Raw genomic sequence first — 14277 nt, 5'->3', positions numbered from 1 at the left:
GGATCCCGTGTAAATGATATGCACGCACCAATCGATTCTCACTGGCGCGCGGCGTTCCCGATTTTGATCTTACGCGTCAATCGAGAAACTGGTAATTATTGTGTAGCTTGCGGGGTTTCCAAAAGTGCATACAGAAAGTAATCAAATTGGTACTAGGTAAATTTTTTTTATTTCATCTTATAAGTCTAACAAATCGAATCAATAATAAGATTTCAATTTTCAAATTTCAATTCCAGCGAGAATCGATTGGTGCGTGCATATCATTTACACGGGACCCGTATGCGTGTAAGGGACCGACTGCAACGCACCAAGTAGTGGGGCGGGAAAACTCGGGCCGTCCGTGAGCCTTTGCATTTGGTTATATCATGTACGCGAGACCGCTCTGTGTGTGCGTAAAATCGGGCAATTTTCGTCAGCGCCATCTGCTAGTGGGGCGGAAAAGCTCTTGCATATGAGGAAAAGTACATTTCCTATCTACACTCAACGGTCGCGATCGAGTTCGTCACCTGGCTCCCATTTTGTCTGAGTCCCAGGGTACCGCAGAGGTGAGTTGAGAAGGCAGTGGATGAGTTGACGAAAAATCATTCCTGCATGGTTGGTTGTTCATCTTGTGCGCGTAGTCGTGGCGATAAAGAACCCCCCCCCGTATAAATCCGGCTTTTCATAATTTTTAGAGTTCTGAAGTTTTCTGATAAAAATAAAAGACTTGAGAAACCAGACGCCCGGGGAAGAAACGCCGATCCGTGATCGACAGGAAGGCGCGGAGAGAAAAGGAGAAGAGAGACGTGTTGCGCGTACGGGGTACGGCTTATCAGTGTAGCGGCCGAGGAAAACAATCGCCAGATATAAAAACGGCTTTCTTGAAGTCCGATGTCTAGTGCTGAGGTGGTGGAGAGTTCCGTTGACCCCCCAGCCAAAAAGCGACGCGTTGCTGCGACTACGGTAGGAGCCGAGAACCCAACGGCAGCGATCGTAGACATCGAAATGAATTCCTCCGCTCACTCCTCCAAAGAATATGATCTCGATGAAGAACTTTATTCGAGGCAGTTATACGTTTTGGGGCGCAAGGCCATGATCGAAATGATCAATTCGGACGTTCTCGTTTCGGGTCTTGGTGGCCTAGGTGTCGAAATAGCAAAAAATCTCATTCTTAGCGGTGTCAAGTCCGTCTTCCTACACGACGAAGCCGTCTGTCAATTATCGGACTTGAGTTCCCAGTTTTACCTCACCGAATCTGATGTGGGCAAAAACCGCGCTGAAGCATGTTTCCGTCGTTTACGTCAGTTGAACTACCGCGTACGAAGTCAAATTCACACTACAGAATTGACTCCGAATTTTCTGAAAAAGTTCAAGGTCGTTGTTTTAACCGAAACGCCGCGGGAGGATCAACTCTGGATATCTGACATCACTCGTGCTTACCAGATCAAATTGATTATTGCCGATACTCGCGGCTTATTCTCCCAAGTGTTCTGTGATTTTGGCCCATCCTTTACTGTTGTAGATACTAATGGAGAACCCCCGATTACCGCAATGGTAGCCAGCATTTCTAGAGATTTGGAAGGAGTCGTTACATGTCTTGATGACAGCCGTCATGGTATGGAAGATGGAGATTATGTAACTTTCTCAGAAATCGAGGGTACCACGGAGCTCAACAAATGCAAGCCCATAAAAATTAAAGTACTTGGTCCATATACGTTCAGCATTGGAGATACTACACAATATTCAGAGTATGAGCGTGGCGGTATAGTTACTCAGGTGAAAATGCCAAAAACTATTGCATTCAAAAACTTTGAGGAAGCCCTGGCGAAACCGGAGTTTGTCATTGCAGACTTTGGTAAATCTGATTACCCAGAGCAGCTACATCTAGCCTTTTCTGCACTTCACAAATATGTTGAAGTCAAAGAGCGCCTGCCCCGACCATGGAATCAAGAAGATGCACAGGAGTTTATAGCTATTGCAAAGTCTGTAAAAGAGGATTGCGGTAATGACATTGAGATCAACACAGAGCTGTTTGAAACTTTTGCTAAAATATCGGCGGGTAATTTCCATCCCATGAATGCAACCATTGGTGGTATAGTTGCTCAGGAAGTCATGAAAGCTTGCTCTGGGAAGTTTTCACCAATTTTCCAGTGGTTGTACTTCGATGCTATTGAATGTCTACCTGCTGATCGATCAGAAATGTCAGAAGAGGATGCTTGCCCAACTGGATCTCGTTACGACTCCCAAGTTGCTGTCTTTGGAAAGAAGTTTCAGTCAAAAATTGAAAGCCTCAAATACTTTGTTGTAGGTGCTGGCGCCATCGGTTGTGAATTATTGAAGAATTTTGCCATGATGGGTGTTGGGGCTGAGAATGGCTGCGTGACTGTCACAGACATGGATCTTATTGAGAAATCGAACTTGCATCGACAACTCTTATTTAGCTTTGATGATATCCAGAAACCGAAAGCCTCAACAGCTGCCAAGGCGATCCTAGAAATGAATCCCAATATGAAGATTATTGCTCACGAAAATAGAGTAGGACCAGAGACTGAGAAAACCTACAATGATGAGTTCTTTGAAGTTCTTGACGGTGTTGCTAATGCCTTGGACAACGTTGACGCAAGAATTTACATGGATCGCCGATGCGTGTATTACCGAAAACCTTTGCTCGAATCTGGGACACTAGGCACAAAGGGAAACACTCAAGTGGTTGTTCCGTTCCTAACAGAGTCTTACAGTTCCTCCCAAGATCCCCCAGAAAAAAGCATCCCGATTTGTACTCTGAAAAATTTTCCCAATGCAATCGAACATACTTTACAATGGGCCAGAGACAATTTCGAAGGATTGTTTAAACAGGCTGCTGAAAATGCAGCCCAGTACATCTCTGATCCCCAATTCGTCGAAAAAACTTTAAAATTACCAGGCATTCAACCGCTAGAAATCCTGGAATCTGTGAAAACTGCATTGATAGATGAAAGGCCAAAATCATTTGAAGATTGCATTACATGGGCCCGCTGTCACTGGCAAGATCAATTCAACAACCAAATCAGGCAACTATTGTTCAACTTCCCTCCTGATCAGGTGACAAGCAGCGGACAGCCGTTTTGGTCAGGCCCAAAACGTTGCCCAGTCCCATTGACTTTTGATGTGCATCCTCGTGTGAATTTGGACTATATAATTGCAGCAGCAAATTTGAAAGCTGCTGTTTATGGAATTCCCCCTATCAAAGATGACAACCTTATTGCTTTACTTTCTAGCAGGGTACGTGTACCAGAATTCACACCAAAGTCAGGTGTGAAAATAGCAGAGACCGATTCCCAAGTACAAGTTTCTGACGGAAGTGGAAACTTGGATCATGATAGACTAAATCAACTTCTAGAAGAGTTAGCAAATGCAGAGGGTCTTGATGGACTCACTATCCATCCTCAGGAGTTTGAGAAGGATGACGAAACAAACTTTCACATCGATTTTATTGTGGCTGCTTCAAACCTTCGTGCAGCAAACTACAAGATTCCACAAGCAGATAGGCTTAAAAGCAAAATGATTGCTGGCAAAATTATTCCAGCTATTGCGACAACGACGGCTGTTGTTGCTGGACTTGTCTGCTTTGAGCTCATTAAGTTGGCCAGAAACGTGACTGATTTAAGTGTCTACAAAAACGGCTTTGTCAATCTTGCTCTACCATTCTTTGGTTTCTCTGAGCCAATCGCTGCACCAAAGTTGAAGTATTACGACACAGAGTGGACTCTGTGGGACCGTTTTGAAGTCAAAGGAGAATTGACTCTGAAAGAATTCCTGGATTACTTCAAGGATCGACATAATCTTGAGGTAACGATGTTGTCTCAGGGAGTCTGCATGCTTTATTCGTTCTTCATGGCCAAAGCAAAATGCCAAGAAAGGATGGGTCTACCAATGTCAGAGGTAGTGAAGAAAGTCTCTAAAAAGAAACTCGAGCCCCATGTACGTGCTTTGGTTTTTGAACTCTGCTGCAACGACAATGATGGCAATGACGTCGAAGTCCCTTATGTACGCTATACATTGCCCTGACTCATCGACTATACTCCAATATTATAGGAAACATCTACTTAACTGATTAGTTGTGTAGTAATTTCTACAAATTTCTATTTTACAATACGATACAGCAAAGTACTAATAACCATTTGCGAATATGAATATTTCTCCCAGGTTGCAACACAGATTTCATTTTTGCTCCAGCTTAGTAGTGCAAACTTAGCCATCCATGCAATATACAAATTTTATTTCATCACTTATCACTATAATTTCTAGAATCACAAAGTTGAACATCAGTAATAATCTTTGTCATATTATGTTTACGATTACTAATTTTTGAGCCAGTGATCACGATTGATACTAGAAGTACTTCGTATAAGATAAAAAAAGAAGTGTAATTTTGTCGAGTATTTCGATATAGCAGATAAGAAAACTTGGGAGATATTTACGAATAAATTCACGAAATTCGAATTAGTGATTTGTAAACAAATCCGTAATGAAAACAAAATGTTAGTGAATTATACGAAAGGTAGATGTCGATTAACATGGATTAGCTGGATGCAAAATGTATCTTGCCATCATTGTTTATTACATTCATGGTCAAGAACGTAAGATTGTAATCTTTTTTCTTATTCTAGACTCCAATTACTATCTTGCTGTCAAACTATCACCGTCATATCTCTTAGTTAAAATATAATAAACCTCGAAATACTAATAATTTACTTTATCCGCTTTGTAGAGTCTGTTTCGACAAATGAATATTAATTGGCGACTGTTTGTTGTTACAAGATGCTGCATTTAAATTTTTAAGAATATCCCTCTGCCAAACTTTGAAAGTGGGAAAGAGATTTAAAAATCGATGATAAATCTACGTTTTTTTAGACCAAATAATGATAAAAAAAAATCGAAAATATTTTGCTTATTCTAGGATAATGCGGATATTTATTGTATTATTTTATCTATGATAAATAAACAGATGTATTTGGATTTCATGAGAATACAAAATATAAAACTGAAAGCGGAAATCCTTTGGATCTTTTAGTATAGTAATTACTACTATACCTATGGACATAGGATACTAGCCCTATGTCCATGACAGTGTACTGACACACCTGTTCAGTTAACGTACTGACTCCTTTTTTTTATTCCATTGATCGTACGTACGTAGCTATAGTCAAGTTATATTATGTTAGGTTAGGGTGTTCGAATAAGAGAAAAAAACACCGTCGTCGACTGCATTGGTATCGTGGATCATGAATCACGGATAATCCCATGAAAATAGCTTCCCTATCAAGCTGAAATATCAAATTCATTATCATCAAGAAATTATTTCCAAAAAAGGTATGTTCTGTCAAAAACTACGTTTGACTTATTCGTACGTATACTTACATACGACTAGAAAGACTAGGTAAAGTACACCTATATGAGAATAACCTGTGACTTGGCAAATTTTTGTTATTTCTATCCACGATTTGAGGAAGGCCTGTCTTAAAAATTGCGCGCTGAATACCTTCAATTTTCATCCTTCGTTTATGATTGATCGTGCTATAGTTTATTCATTGTCGATTGTTTATAAAATGATAACACCCTAACCAAAATCAGTCGTTATGTTTTAACCAGCCAAGTCGAAAGCATTTATTCGAGGACGATTGATTATTTGCATTGTAATCATCATACTGTATTTCTGTCAGTTGATAAATTGTAATCATTTATGCCTACATTCTAAGGATTGTTATTTGTAGAATTTTCGAAATGGACAATGAACCTATCAAACCTGGCGACAGTGGGTCTCAAGCTGATTTCATTCAGAATGAATTAAACTTTGACGTTGATCCAAAAGATACCCTGACAAAAGCTACCTTAGAAGATCATACCGAAGGAGAATGGATGGATGTACTTGGGGTTGGTCAACTGAAAAAAAAAGTAGTAAAAGCTGGGCAGCCAGGAACAAGGCCTAATCGATCAGATATTTGTACAATAAAACTAACAGGGAAACTGGAAGATGGAAAGGTTGTTGAAGATCATGAAAAATTAACTGTCCAGTTAGGAGATGTCGAAGTGATTCAGGCAAGAATTTTGTAAATTTTTCAAGGTGTTTTTAATACAATCAATCACTCTACCTCCTTTGTCCTATAAAAATTTGGCTGTTTTATGTAGGGACTAGATCTGGTGATAGCATTGATGGATGTCGGGGAAGTAGCAGAAGTTGAAGTAGAATCACGTTTTGCATATGGTGACTTGGGAAGAGAACCAGACATACCTGGAGGAGCTAAGTTATTTTATACGCTAGAATTACTGTCTGTTGAAATGGAACCTGAAATTGAAACTCTAGGGGTTGCCCAAAGAAAAGAAATTGGGTAAAGAATCCTCCATTGATCTACGACAAAGCTCAGTTTTCTCAATCAATTCATTTACTTTTTATTCATATATTGATAGGTATAATAAACGAGAGCGAGGTAATTGGTGGTACACTCGAGATGAAGCTTCCCTCGCCGTACAATGTTACAGAAGAGCTTTGGATTATTTGGACGAAACAAAAGGTGGTATAGTTTACCCTCAGGGTGAACCAGATGAGTCTATTAGTGACGCTGCCCTCCAGGCACTCTTGGAAGATCGTATGAAGGTTTACAATAACTTAGCAGCCGCCCAAATGAAGACCGAAGCTTATGATGCCGCCTCAAAAAGCATTGATAATGTTTTGAGATGTCAGCCTAAGAATGTTAAGGCATTGTTCAGAAAAGCGAAGATCTTGCAACATAGGGGGGAACGTGCTGCGGCGTTTGCAGTTCTACTACAAGCATCTAAACTGGATCCTGATTCCAAAGCAATTCAACAAGAACTGGCTGACCTAAAAGAAAAAAGAGCTAAAGATGCAAAGCACGAAAAAAATCTGTACAAAAAAATGTTAGGAACACACAAGGCAAATGGAACGTCCAACAAAAACGATGATAGCATTAACCAAAAATCCGCAAAATCTAAAATCGCATGGAGTTTGATTGGCGGAGCAGTCGCTGCCATGGCGGGAGTCATCGTTTACAGGTATGATATATTCTAGATTTCTATTACTGTGCGTTGAATATTCGAATTGCGATTACGGATCTTTCACATACCCTTGTAAGCATTGCAATGATCAAAATCAGTAGACATAATCATTAAGAACAATGTGTGTCGGCAACGTTTTACGTGTGTAATCCTACTGTGGTGTACACCTAGATTATACGCTCGTATTTGGTCATTTATTTCACAAAACGAAACGATTTCTTACATATGAGAGTCTATATTAATATTGTCACCAGTAATCCAATGTCCTATAACATATTCAAATTTTCTTGATTTTGTTTTCAATACAGTTTCATGTATGAATTTTTTACTGTTGATCTTATAAGCAATAATAATGTTACCATATTAATATATCCTCATCATCAGGTTGCTTGCAATTATCATGTATCATTAGGAAGACTCACTAAGTTTTTTCCTAAAAGCCAGTCAATATCATTTTTTTTGTATCCGTATGTCTTGTTTTCGAGATCAATGAATCTGATACTTGCTGAAAGGAAATCTAATGAATGAAATGCATCAACAGTTTTTGTTCATTTATCCAAGTTAGGTTTTACAAAACTCGTAATGGCAGTAGAGTGAAAATGTCTGATCTTTTTATCATTGTATTCACTTTTATTCATTGACTTTGATAATTTGTAATGACAGATGAACAAAAACGTACATTCCTTGATCCACTGATTTACCACTGTAAAGAATGTTTGGTTCGAAAATGTTTGCCATTGGATTGTAATTGTCCTTCACCCTACAATCAATGATAATGAAAGTTTGTAGAAATTTTTTCATGTCAGTTTTACACAACCAACAAGTGAAATGTGACCATCGCTTTCGAAATTAAAATTTCATATTCATTACTCGCCTATAAACACATTATTATTCACAAATACAAATGTATTTAATATATAATAACTGAATAATTATTAATAAAGAAGACTTAGCTGAACAAATTGAGTTGACTATCATGGAAGGCATCGAGATGAACGGATTTGTTGGACAATAATGCAGCTGTAATTTGGCACCACAAAATCTGGACAAGTTACCGATATAGTACAGAACGTGTCTTGGACGTTGTATTATCGAAATCAGGCTACAGACTAAATATCATAAATTACTTGTTGATTAATAAAATTTTTATAAATCACGTGTGACATTGAATGATCGACCAAATAAATCTTTGCTGATATCTGAGTCACTCATTCATTTTCTACAATAATAACAATTCAATGTCGAAAACCAAGCTGTTTCAAAATGAATAGAGGATCATTTGGTTTAATGCAATTTTATTACGTAAGAGCATTTATGGATTTTGCTCTCAGAGCAAATATTTAGTCTGATAGAATACTTTCGAATGAAAATACTTATATATTATTTTTATTCTGCATCTAATTATCTAGTAATGTAATACATTATTTGAAATAATTTATCAATAATTAAAACTTAGAAATAGTAGTTTTTCTTGGATATACAATGTTAATACTGAACTGTCGCCACTTTCCAAGGCTTTCATGACATTTCTTGTGTTAAAGCTAATTTACATCATAGACTAAACTAAATATTTCTTCAAGACAACAAACTACAAAAATATACCAGTAATATTTCGCGACGAATTGTCGTCTCACGTATCGCATTATCATGAAAATACAGGCTCTGATTGGAGACAATAGTTAAGCTTCAGATCACTTTTCTACATCTTATATAAATATTGAAAACTGTTGGTTTACATGTAGCTACTATCTGGGCGGCCGTGTACTGTCAAGCTTATGATTCCCTGCCTACCGGCCCTTCAGAATATCTGGTCATGTTACCAATAATAACTAGACTAATTCAGAGATTCAAAAATGGAGAAAATGGTTGCGTTAAATAATTCTCTATAGCTGGTAAGCTGTCCATTTTACTAGAATTTGGATCTAACAATAGAGATGATTCTTCAACACCCTCCAAAGGTAACTCCACGTAATTGACCTGATTGTAGTAACTCTGTTCTGTACTCAATATACTATTTTGGAATTCCAGCTCTGGATAACCTGTCAGACCGAGTATCTCATTGCAATTAGCTTCAAACTGATCTACCAAATCTGTTAACGGTAGAGTATCAGGATTGGTCACCTCAACAGTAACTACTTGACCAGAATTAACATCAACAAGCGATAATACTTGAGGCACAGAATCAACTTCAGGCATTGGATTTGATAATCCCAAAGATGTCTCAGTTGATTCAGAATTTGTAATTGTGGACATCGGTGTAACAGGTGATAGTCCCAAAGGCAATGCAACATTATCTTTACTAATAACGTTGCCACTCATTACACTAGAACCAGAATCTTTATGGCCAATAGAGTGCGCTTCTTTTTTCACTCTAACTTTTTTCACTTTGGGCTTCTTCGGTTCCTCGGGAATTGGCACCAAACGACCATCTTCAGTTTTCATCAATTTAACTACCTGTTGGATAAAAAAATTCGAGAATGTTATTCTCTGGTTATCTAAATTCATTCAAGCCAGGAACTTGAATTCATTCACCTTCTTTTTTTTCTCTAATGTGATTCTGTGACAAGATTCCATATGTCTAGTCAAATGATGAGATCGTTTGAACGCTGCTCCACACTGCTCGCAAGAAAAGGGTCTAATTTGTTGATGAGACATTTTGTGCCTGTTGAGTAAGCTGTTCCTTTTGAATGCCTTGCCACATTCTTCACAGACGAATTGCCTCTCCATGTTATGTACGTAAAGCACGTGGTCTTTAAGTATACTGACGGTAGTAAAAGTTTTTCCACAATGTTCACAGACAATATTCCTCTCTCCTATGTGTAGCTGTCTGTGTCTTTCCAAGTCACTTTTATTCGTAGAATGGAACTCACAACCTTCGGTATCGCAGGAAAACTTTTTCACATCTCTATGCACTCTCCTCACATGCTGGTCCAAGGCTTTGCGTGACGTCAATTGTTTGGAACAAATTGAACAGGTGAATAATTCTTTTAAAGGTACTTCTGCATGCATTTTACTCAGATGCAATGCAGTCTTCATATGCCGCAGGTAACTATCTTTGGTCATAAAATTGTGTCGGCAATCTGAACAGTAAAACATCCCTAGAAATAGATATTAGCTCATCAATTATATATTCGTAATTTTGATAACCAAACTATAGTAACTCACATACCCTTAATAGAGGTTTCAGGCTGTTTAGGCTGTTTGGCTGAATGGTTTATTCTATAATGTTCATTGGTTCTTTTTTTAGAGGCAAATGTTGCCTCGCATCGAGGGCATTTGTAGGTATCATGATTTTTCATGTGTAACAAATACTTTTGTTCCATGCTGAAGACCTGTGGGCATTTATCACAATGAAACCTTCTCTCACGACTATGTTTTTCATGATGTTCTCTGGCATCTAAACTTGTTTCCAATACTTCTCCACAGTCTGTGCACATTTTTCCTTTCTGGTAATGGTGATTAGCTCTGTGTCGATTAAGCAGCTGCCGCTTTGGAAAACCCCTCAAGCATACTTCACAGGTATGAGGATAGTTGGTTATACGTTCTCCATGCAACCGGTATAAGTGGACATCCAGATGTTTCTTTCTAGCAAACTTAGCATTGCAATGAGGGCAATTATTTTTTTGATGCCCCTCTAAATGAAGGTCTAAGTGTCTTTTGTACTTGAATGTCATAGGGCACTGTTCGCAAGCTTCAGGTAATGTTTCCACCTTACTTTGGTCAACACACAACTTGTTACTCTCGTCCAGATTATCAAGGTTCAGCTCTTCATTGTCAGAGTTTTTTTCAAATTCTGAATCTCTATCTGTACTATAATCACTGCTGGATACTCTGATCGAGCATTCTGTAGGATTGATTACATTACGTCCTTCATCAATAAATTCTGAAGATCTACTTTCCTTGCATTTATCCAACTTTAATTCCGGGTAGATACCTTTATTGTGAATCTGCTGAAGCTTCTCAAACACTTCATCCCTCTCATCATGTAAGTTTTCTATGTTATGATAATTTTTAATTGAAATTCCCACTATAGATTCTGAAATTTCAGGTAAAGTTTGGGTCTGGGCAATGTTGTTCTTACAATTAGTTTTGGATGGCATAACATCTTCTCTTTCAAAGCTGCATCCGTTTCTTAGAGATAGAACGTCTTCTTTTATCAGATCAATATCAAGACTCGCCAAATCCCGATCTGTGAATTTATCCAAGCGCGGATCTGTTCCAAACATGTCAGGCGATTCAGGTGATAAGCGTATGCCCGAATCCTTGCTTTCCAAATCACTCATACATTCGTGCAGATAATCAAGTGATACGGCATGTACATTTTCCAAAGAGATCCCATCTATTGATTCCAACATCGAGTCATCCTACAACAACAGAAAATTTTGGAAGATCAATCTCCATGTTCAGTGCCTTAGAATGAACATGAGAAAAACCTGGTAAAATATTGCAGTTTATGGATTTTGTCTGATGTGTTATTTACAGTATAGAAAAAATTAAAAAAATCGTCATGACTCAAAGTGAGTGATTTTAGGTAGATTACATACAACGCAATAACGATTGCAAAATTGTGTTCAAATATGATCACTAAATATCTGAACAAATCCGTTTTGAAATTAACTGTGATATTGAATGAGTGTGAAGAGGTTCCCACCTGGTTAGAATACGTAGACAAAATAGTAAGCTCTTGATGACTTCTGGTTTGAGGTATTTTATCCCCTGACATGATAATAATACTTTGGCGTAAAATACCAAGAGGTAAATACTACACAAAGTATGATTACATGAATATCTGTTGATACACTTGGACGAAAATTGCAATAACTAGTTGAACGGTAACGAATACGTGAATATAGAAAGGTTACAATATGTAGTTGTTACACAATATGAACATGTCGAAATGTTTAACCTATAAAATCGTTAATAAAGAAAGGAAACACTTTCGACGTCGGTGGGACGGGCAAGGGGTAGGAAACTCTGATCAGAGAGCCAATAAAATTACTTTGAAATATATCTCTATGAATAGCCAAGCCAATCAAGTTATTTTGCAATTTCGTTACTACGCGTTGTGACTCGCCATCTTTTTGGCATAATCATATCCAAGTGATCAATTAATTTCCCGCCAAAATCTACGTCATCCAAGCTGTTGACGATGTGACATCAGACTTCAGTCACAGCACACACTTAAAAGTAAAATCATTCGAAAACTATAAAAACATTTAGTGCATTCATTATGGGACATTTTTCAAAACTATGTTGACAGGAGTCATTGTCACATTCCTAGACCCAAACGCCTGGTCAGGTCTCTGCTTCGGGTAATTACTATTTTTCATCGGCAGTGACAAACGCTGAATTATAATATCTCTCTTGCCCCTTGACGTTTCCTATTCAATTGTAGTCAGCAAATACAGACAGACTTAATATTAAATATCGCAAAATGTAAATTCTTCAGTCAACAAGTGATATTGCATTTGGCTTGGCTTACTTTTGTGAAACTTTATCGAGCATCGTTTGTGCTTTAATAATATTATCAATCCAAGTAAGATTAGTGTGCTTTGTCTGGTTTCCAGTCAACTAGTCGACCCTCAGCTCTGTGTTTCATAAACAATTATTTCAGGAAGTGGCATCAGGGTTCGCAGGCGATTTGTCAATAAAACTGCGGCAGGATGTCTGATGAAGAGGTAATACCCTAAATCAGTATATCATCACTCTAATGAATGTGTATCTTTCATGTTGCATAGACTTTGATTTAAATTTGTCTTTGAGGTTGACCAAGAATTATTAGAACTACAGCAACTGAAGACCGAGCTTCTTCGTACATCTATCAACCTTAGAAATGAATTTCAAAAGTGGGAACAGACCAGGGGAATTGTTAAAAAAACAGAAAAGTATGAATCTTGTGATTGCAATAACCAAAATATTTTTGATTCATGATTTTTTTACTAATGGATCATTATTTTTCTTTTATTTCTTTATTGCAGAGATTTCCTTCCAGAGAAGAATGAGCTCAAAGATTTATCAGCTCAGACTGGTGCTATTCCAAAACGTGTGTCTAAGCGATGTATTGCACTGTCAGGCTTTATATCAGGTGTAAAGTTTGACGACGTCGATAAAAAGTGGATATCCGCACAAAAGTATCAATACACTGCTACCGTCAAGTCTAAGGTGTTGGAATTTAATTTCGAAGTCACAGTCGATTGTGAGGACTGTGAGGTGACAAACCAAAATCACTTTTCATACATAAGCCTACAACTATACTTACATCTTGGAATATATATGGTTCCTCATGATTTGTGATGTATGCTAATTTTTTGAGAACGTATATTTCAGGACGATCGGAAGCTCCCTAAGATTTTAAGCATCAATTGCCACTTTATCAATCTTAGAAAATGTTATTTTCTTGAAATCAAATCTTGGATTCACCGCTTTACAGATGCTAATGATACTTCCAATTTATTCAGTGGTAAATTTGTATTCTTATAGAAATTTATCATTGTTATCTATTGATTAAAAAACTTCTCTAATATTGTTTCCAACCACTTTTACAGCTGTATCAGATTATACCGAGCATAATGTAATTCGTGCGAAAATTCTCAGAAAATTTCGAACTCACAGTGTTATGTCTATAAAGGAATGCATTGATGAAGATGGCGGAATCATAGTTTTTCTTCAGATGAACAACGATCCCAATTTATTGTACTTTGAAATAAGATGGGTACTGCGGTTCGTCGAAAGCATGTGGGGAATAGACAATTTTTTTGTCATCAGACCAATATGTGCAGGTACCAGAATTTTCCCACTATAAATTAAAGATCGTGCCACAGTTCTCCTTTAGTTTTTAGGTACAGGACTTCTGGTGCAAAATAAGTAGAACATAAAAATTTTTCTCTATTTCAGGGGATGACTTTTTAAAAGAACATAACCAGCTTTTACAAAGCTTCTGTCAACAAAGCATAACACCACCTGACCTTGAAGCTCTCTGGACTCGTCTATGCACTGCGGTGGAACAGGATATAGCATTGCTGTCGACAACTGATTCATAAAAAACAATTATATTAAAAAACAAAAAGCGTTGCAATTGACAAACTCGTTAAAAAATGTTGAAATGGCATGAAGATTGATTTGAGTTCACGAAATTCAACCTGCCTTACATTCCGTGTGAAATAACTCTGAGAAATCATATTTATTGGCTAGATAGAACTTGTTGAGCATAAATAAATTTCCCTTTATTTCCAATAGTTTCATATA

The 14277-nt window shown here is 37.6% G+C and overlaps 4 protein-coding genes across 12 annotated transcripts; 3 read left to right on the top strand and 1 right to left on the bottom strand.

Annotated features, from left to right (window-relative positions):
* The first annotated feature begins 331 nt into the window (after positions 1-331).
* On the top strand, positions 332-4977 carry LOC105693897 (ubiquitin-like modifier-activating enzyme 1). Of its 2 annotated transcripts, none has more exons than XM_012414122.3 (2): positions 332-594; positions 675-4977. In XM_012414122.3, exon 2 carries the CDS (start codon positions 871-873, stop codon positions 4024-4026), a length of 3156 nt encoding a protein of 1051 aa, XP_012269545.2. In that variant the 5' UTR covers positions 332-594; positions 675-870; the 3' UTR covers positions 4027-4977. The 2 variants fall into 2 exon arrangements, with proteins under 2 accessions (XP_012269545.2, XP_012269546.2); XM_012414123.3 differs by having other exon boundaries at positions 333-545.
* Positions 4978-5163: 186 nt separating this feature from the next.
* LOC105693899 (peptidyl-prolyl cis-trans isomerase FKBP8) lies at positions 5164-8235 on the top strand. 4 transcript variants are annotated; one of them, XM_048651577.1, is made up of 5 exons: positions 5164-5331; positions 5733-6057; positions 6148-6347; positions 6427-7029; positions 7980-8235. In XM_048651577.1, the coding sequence occupies exons 2-5, from the start codon at positions 5743-5745 to the stop codon at positions 7987-7989; spliced, it is 1128 nt and encodes a 375-aa protein (XP_048507534.1). In that variant the 5' UTR covers positions 5164-5331; positions 5733-5742; the 3' UTR covers positions 7990-8235. The 4 variants fall into 4 exon arrangements, with proteins under 4 accessions (XP_048507534.1, XP_012269550.1, XP_012269548.1 ...); XM_012414127.3 differs by having other exon boundaries at positions 7977-8235; XM_012414125.3 differs by having other exon boundaries at positions 6427-8235.
* Positions 8236-8402: 167 nt separating this feature from the next.
* LOC105693898 (zinc finger protein 93-like) lies at positions 8403-11940 on the bottom strand. Its single transcript, XM_012414124.3, has 4 exons — positions 11684-11940; positions 10202-11396; positions 9565-10130; positions 8403-9486 (listed from the first exon to the last, which is right to left on the bottom strand). Exons 1-4 carry the CDS (start codon positions 11753-11755, stop codon positions 8872-8874), a joined length of 2448 nt encoding a protein of 815 aa, XP_012269547.2. The 5' UTR covers positions 11756-11940; the 3' UTR covers positions 8403-8871.
* On the top strand, positions 11448-14267 carry LOC105693901. Of its 5 annotated transcripts, none has more exons than XM_048651584.1 (7): positions 11448-11468; positions 12647-12710; positions 12796-12917; positions 13011-13242; positions 13360-13492; positions 13578-13811; positions 13927-14267. In XM_048651584.1, the coding sequence occupies exons 2-7, from the start codon at positions 12696-12698 to the stop codon at positions 14070-14072; spliced, it is 882 nt and encodes a 293-aa protein (XP_048507541.1). In that variant the 5' UTR covers positions 11448-11468; positions 12647-12695; the 3' UTR covers positions 14073-14267. The 5 variants fall into 5 exon arrangements, with proteins under 5 accessions (XP_048507541.1, XP_048507540.1, XP_012269553.2 ...); XM_048651583.1 differs by lacking the exon at positions 11448-11468 and adding an exon at positions 11687-11708; XM_012414130.2 differs by lacking the exon at positions 11448-11468 and adding an exon at positions 11715-11787.
* The last annotated feature ends 10 nt before the right edge of the window (positions 14268-14277 follow it).

The sequence above is a fragment of the Athalia rosae genome, chromosome 3, assembly GCF_917208135.1.
Source record: "Athalia rosae chromosome 3, iyAthRosa1.1, whole genome shotgun sequence".
NCBI lineage: Eukaryota > Metazoa > Arthropoda > Insecta > Hymenoptera > Athaliidae > Athalia > Athalia rosae.
Note: the sequence above shows the minus strand (reverse complement) of the source record. Positions and strands in the feature narration are given on the sequence as shown.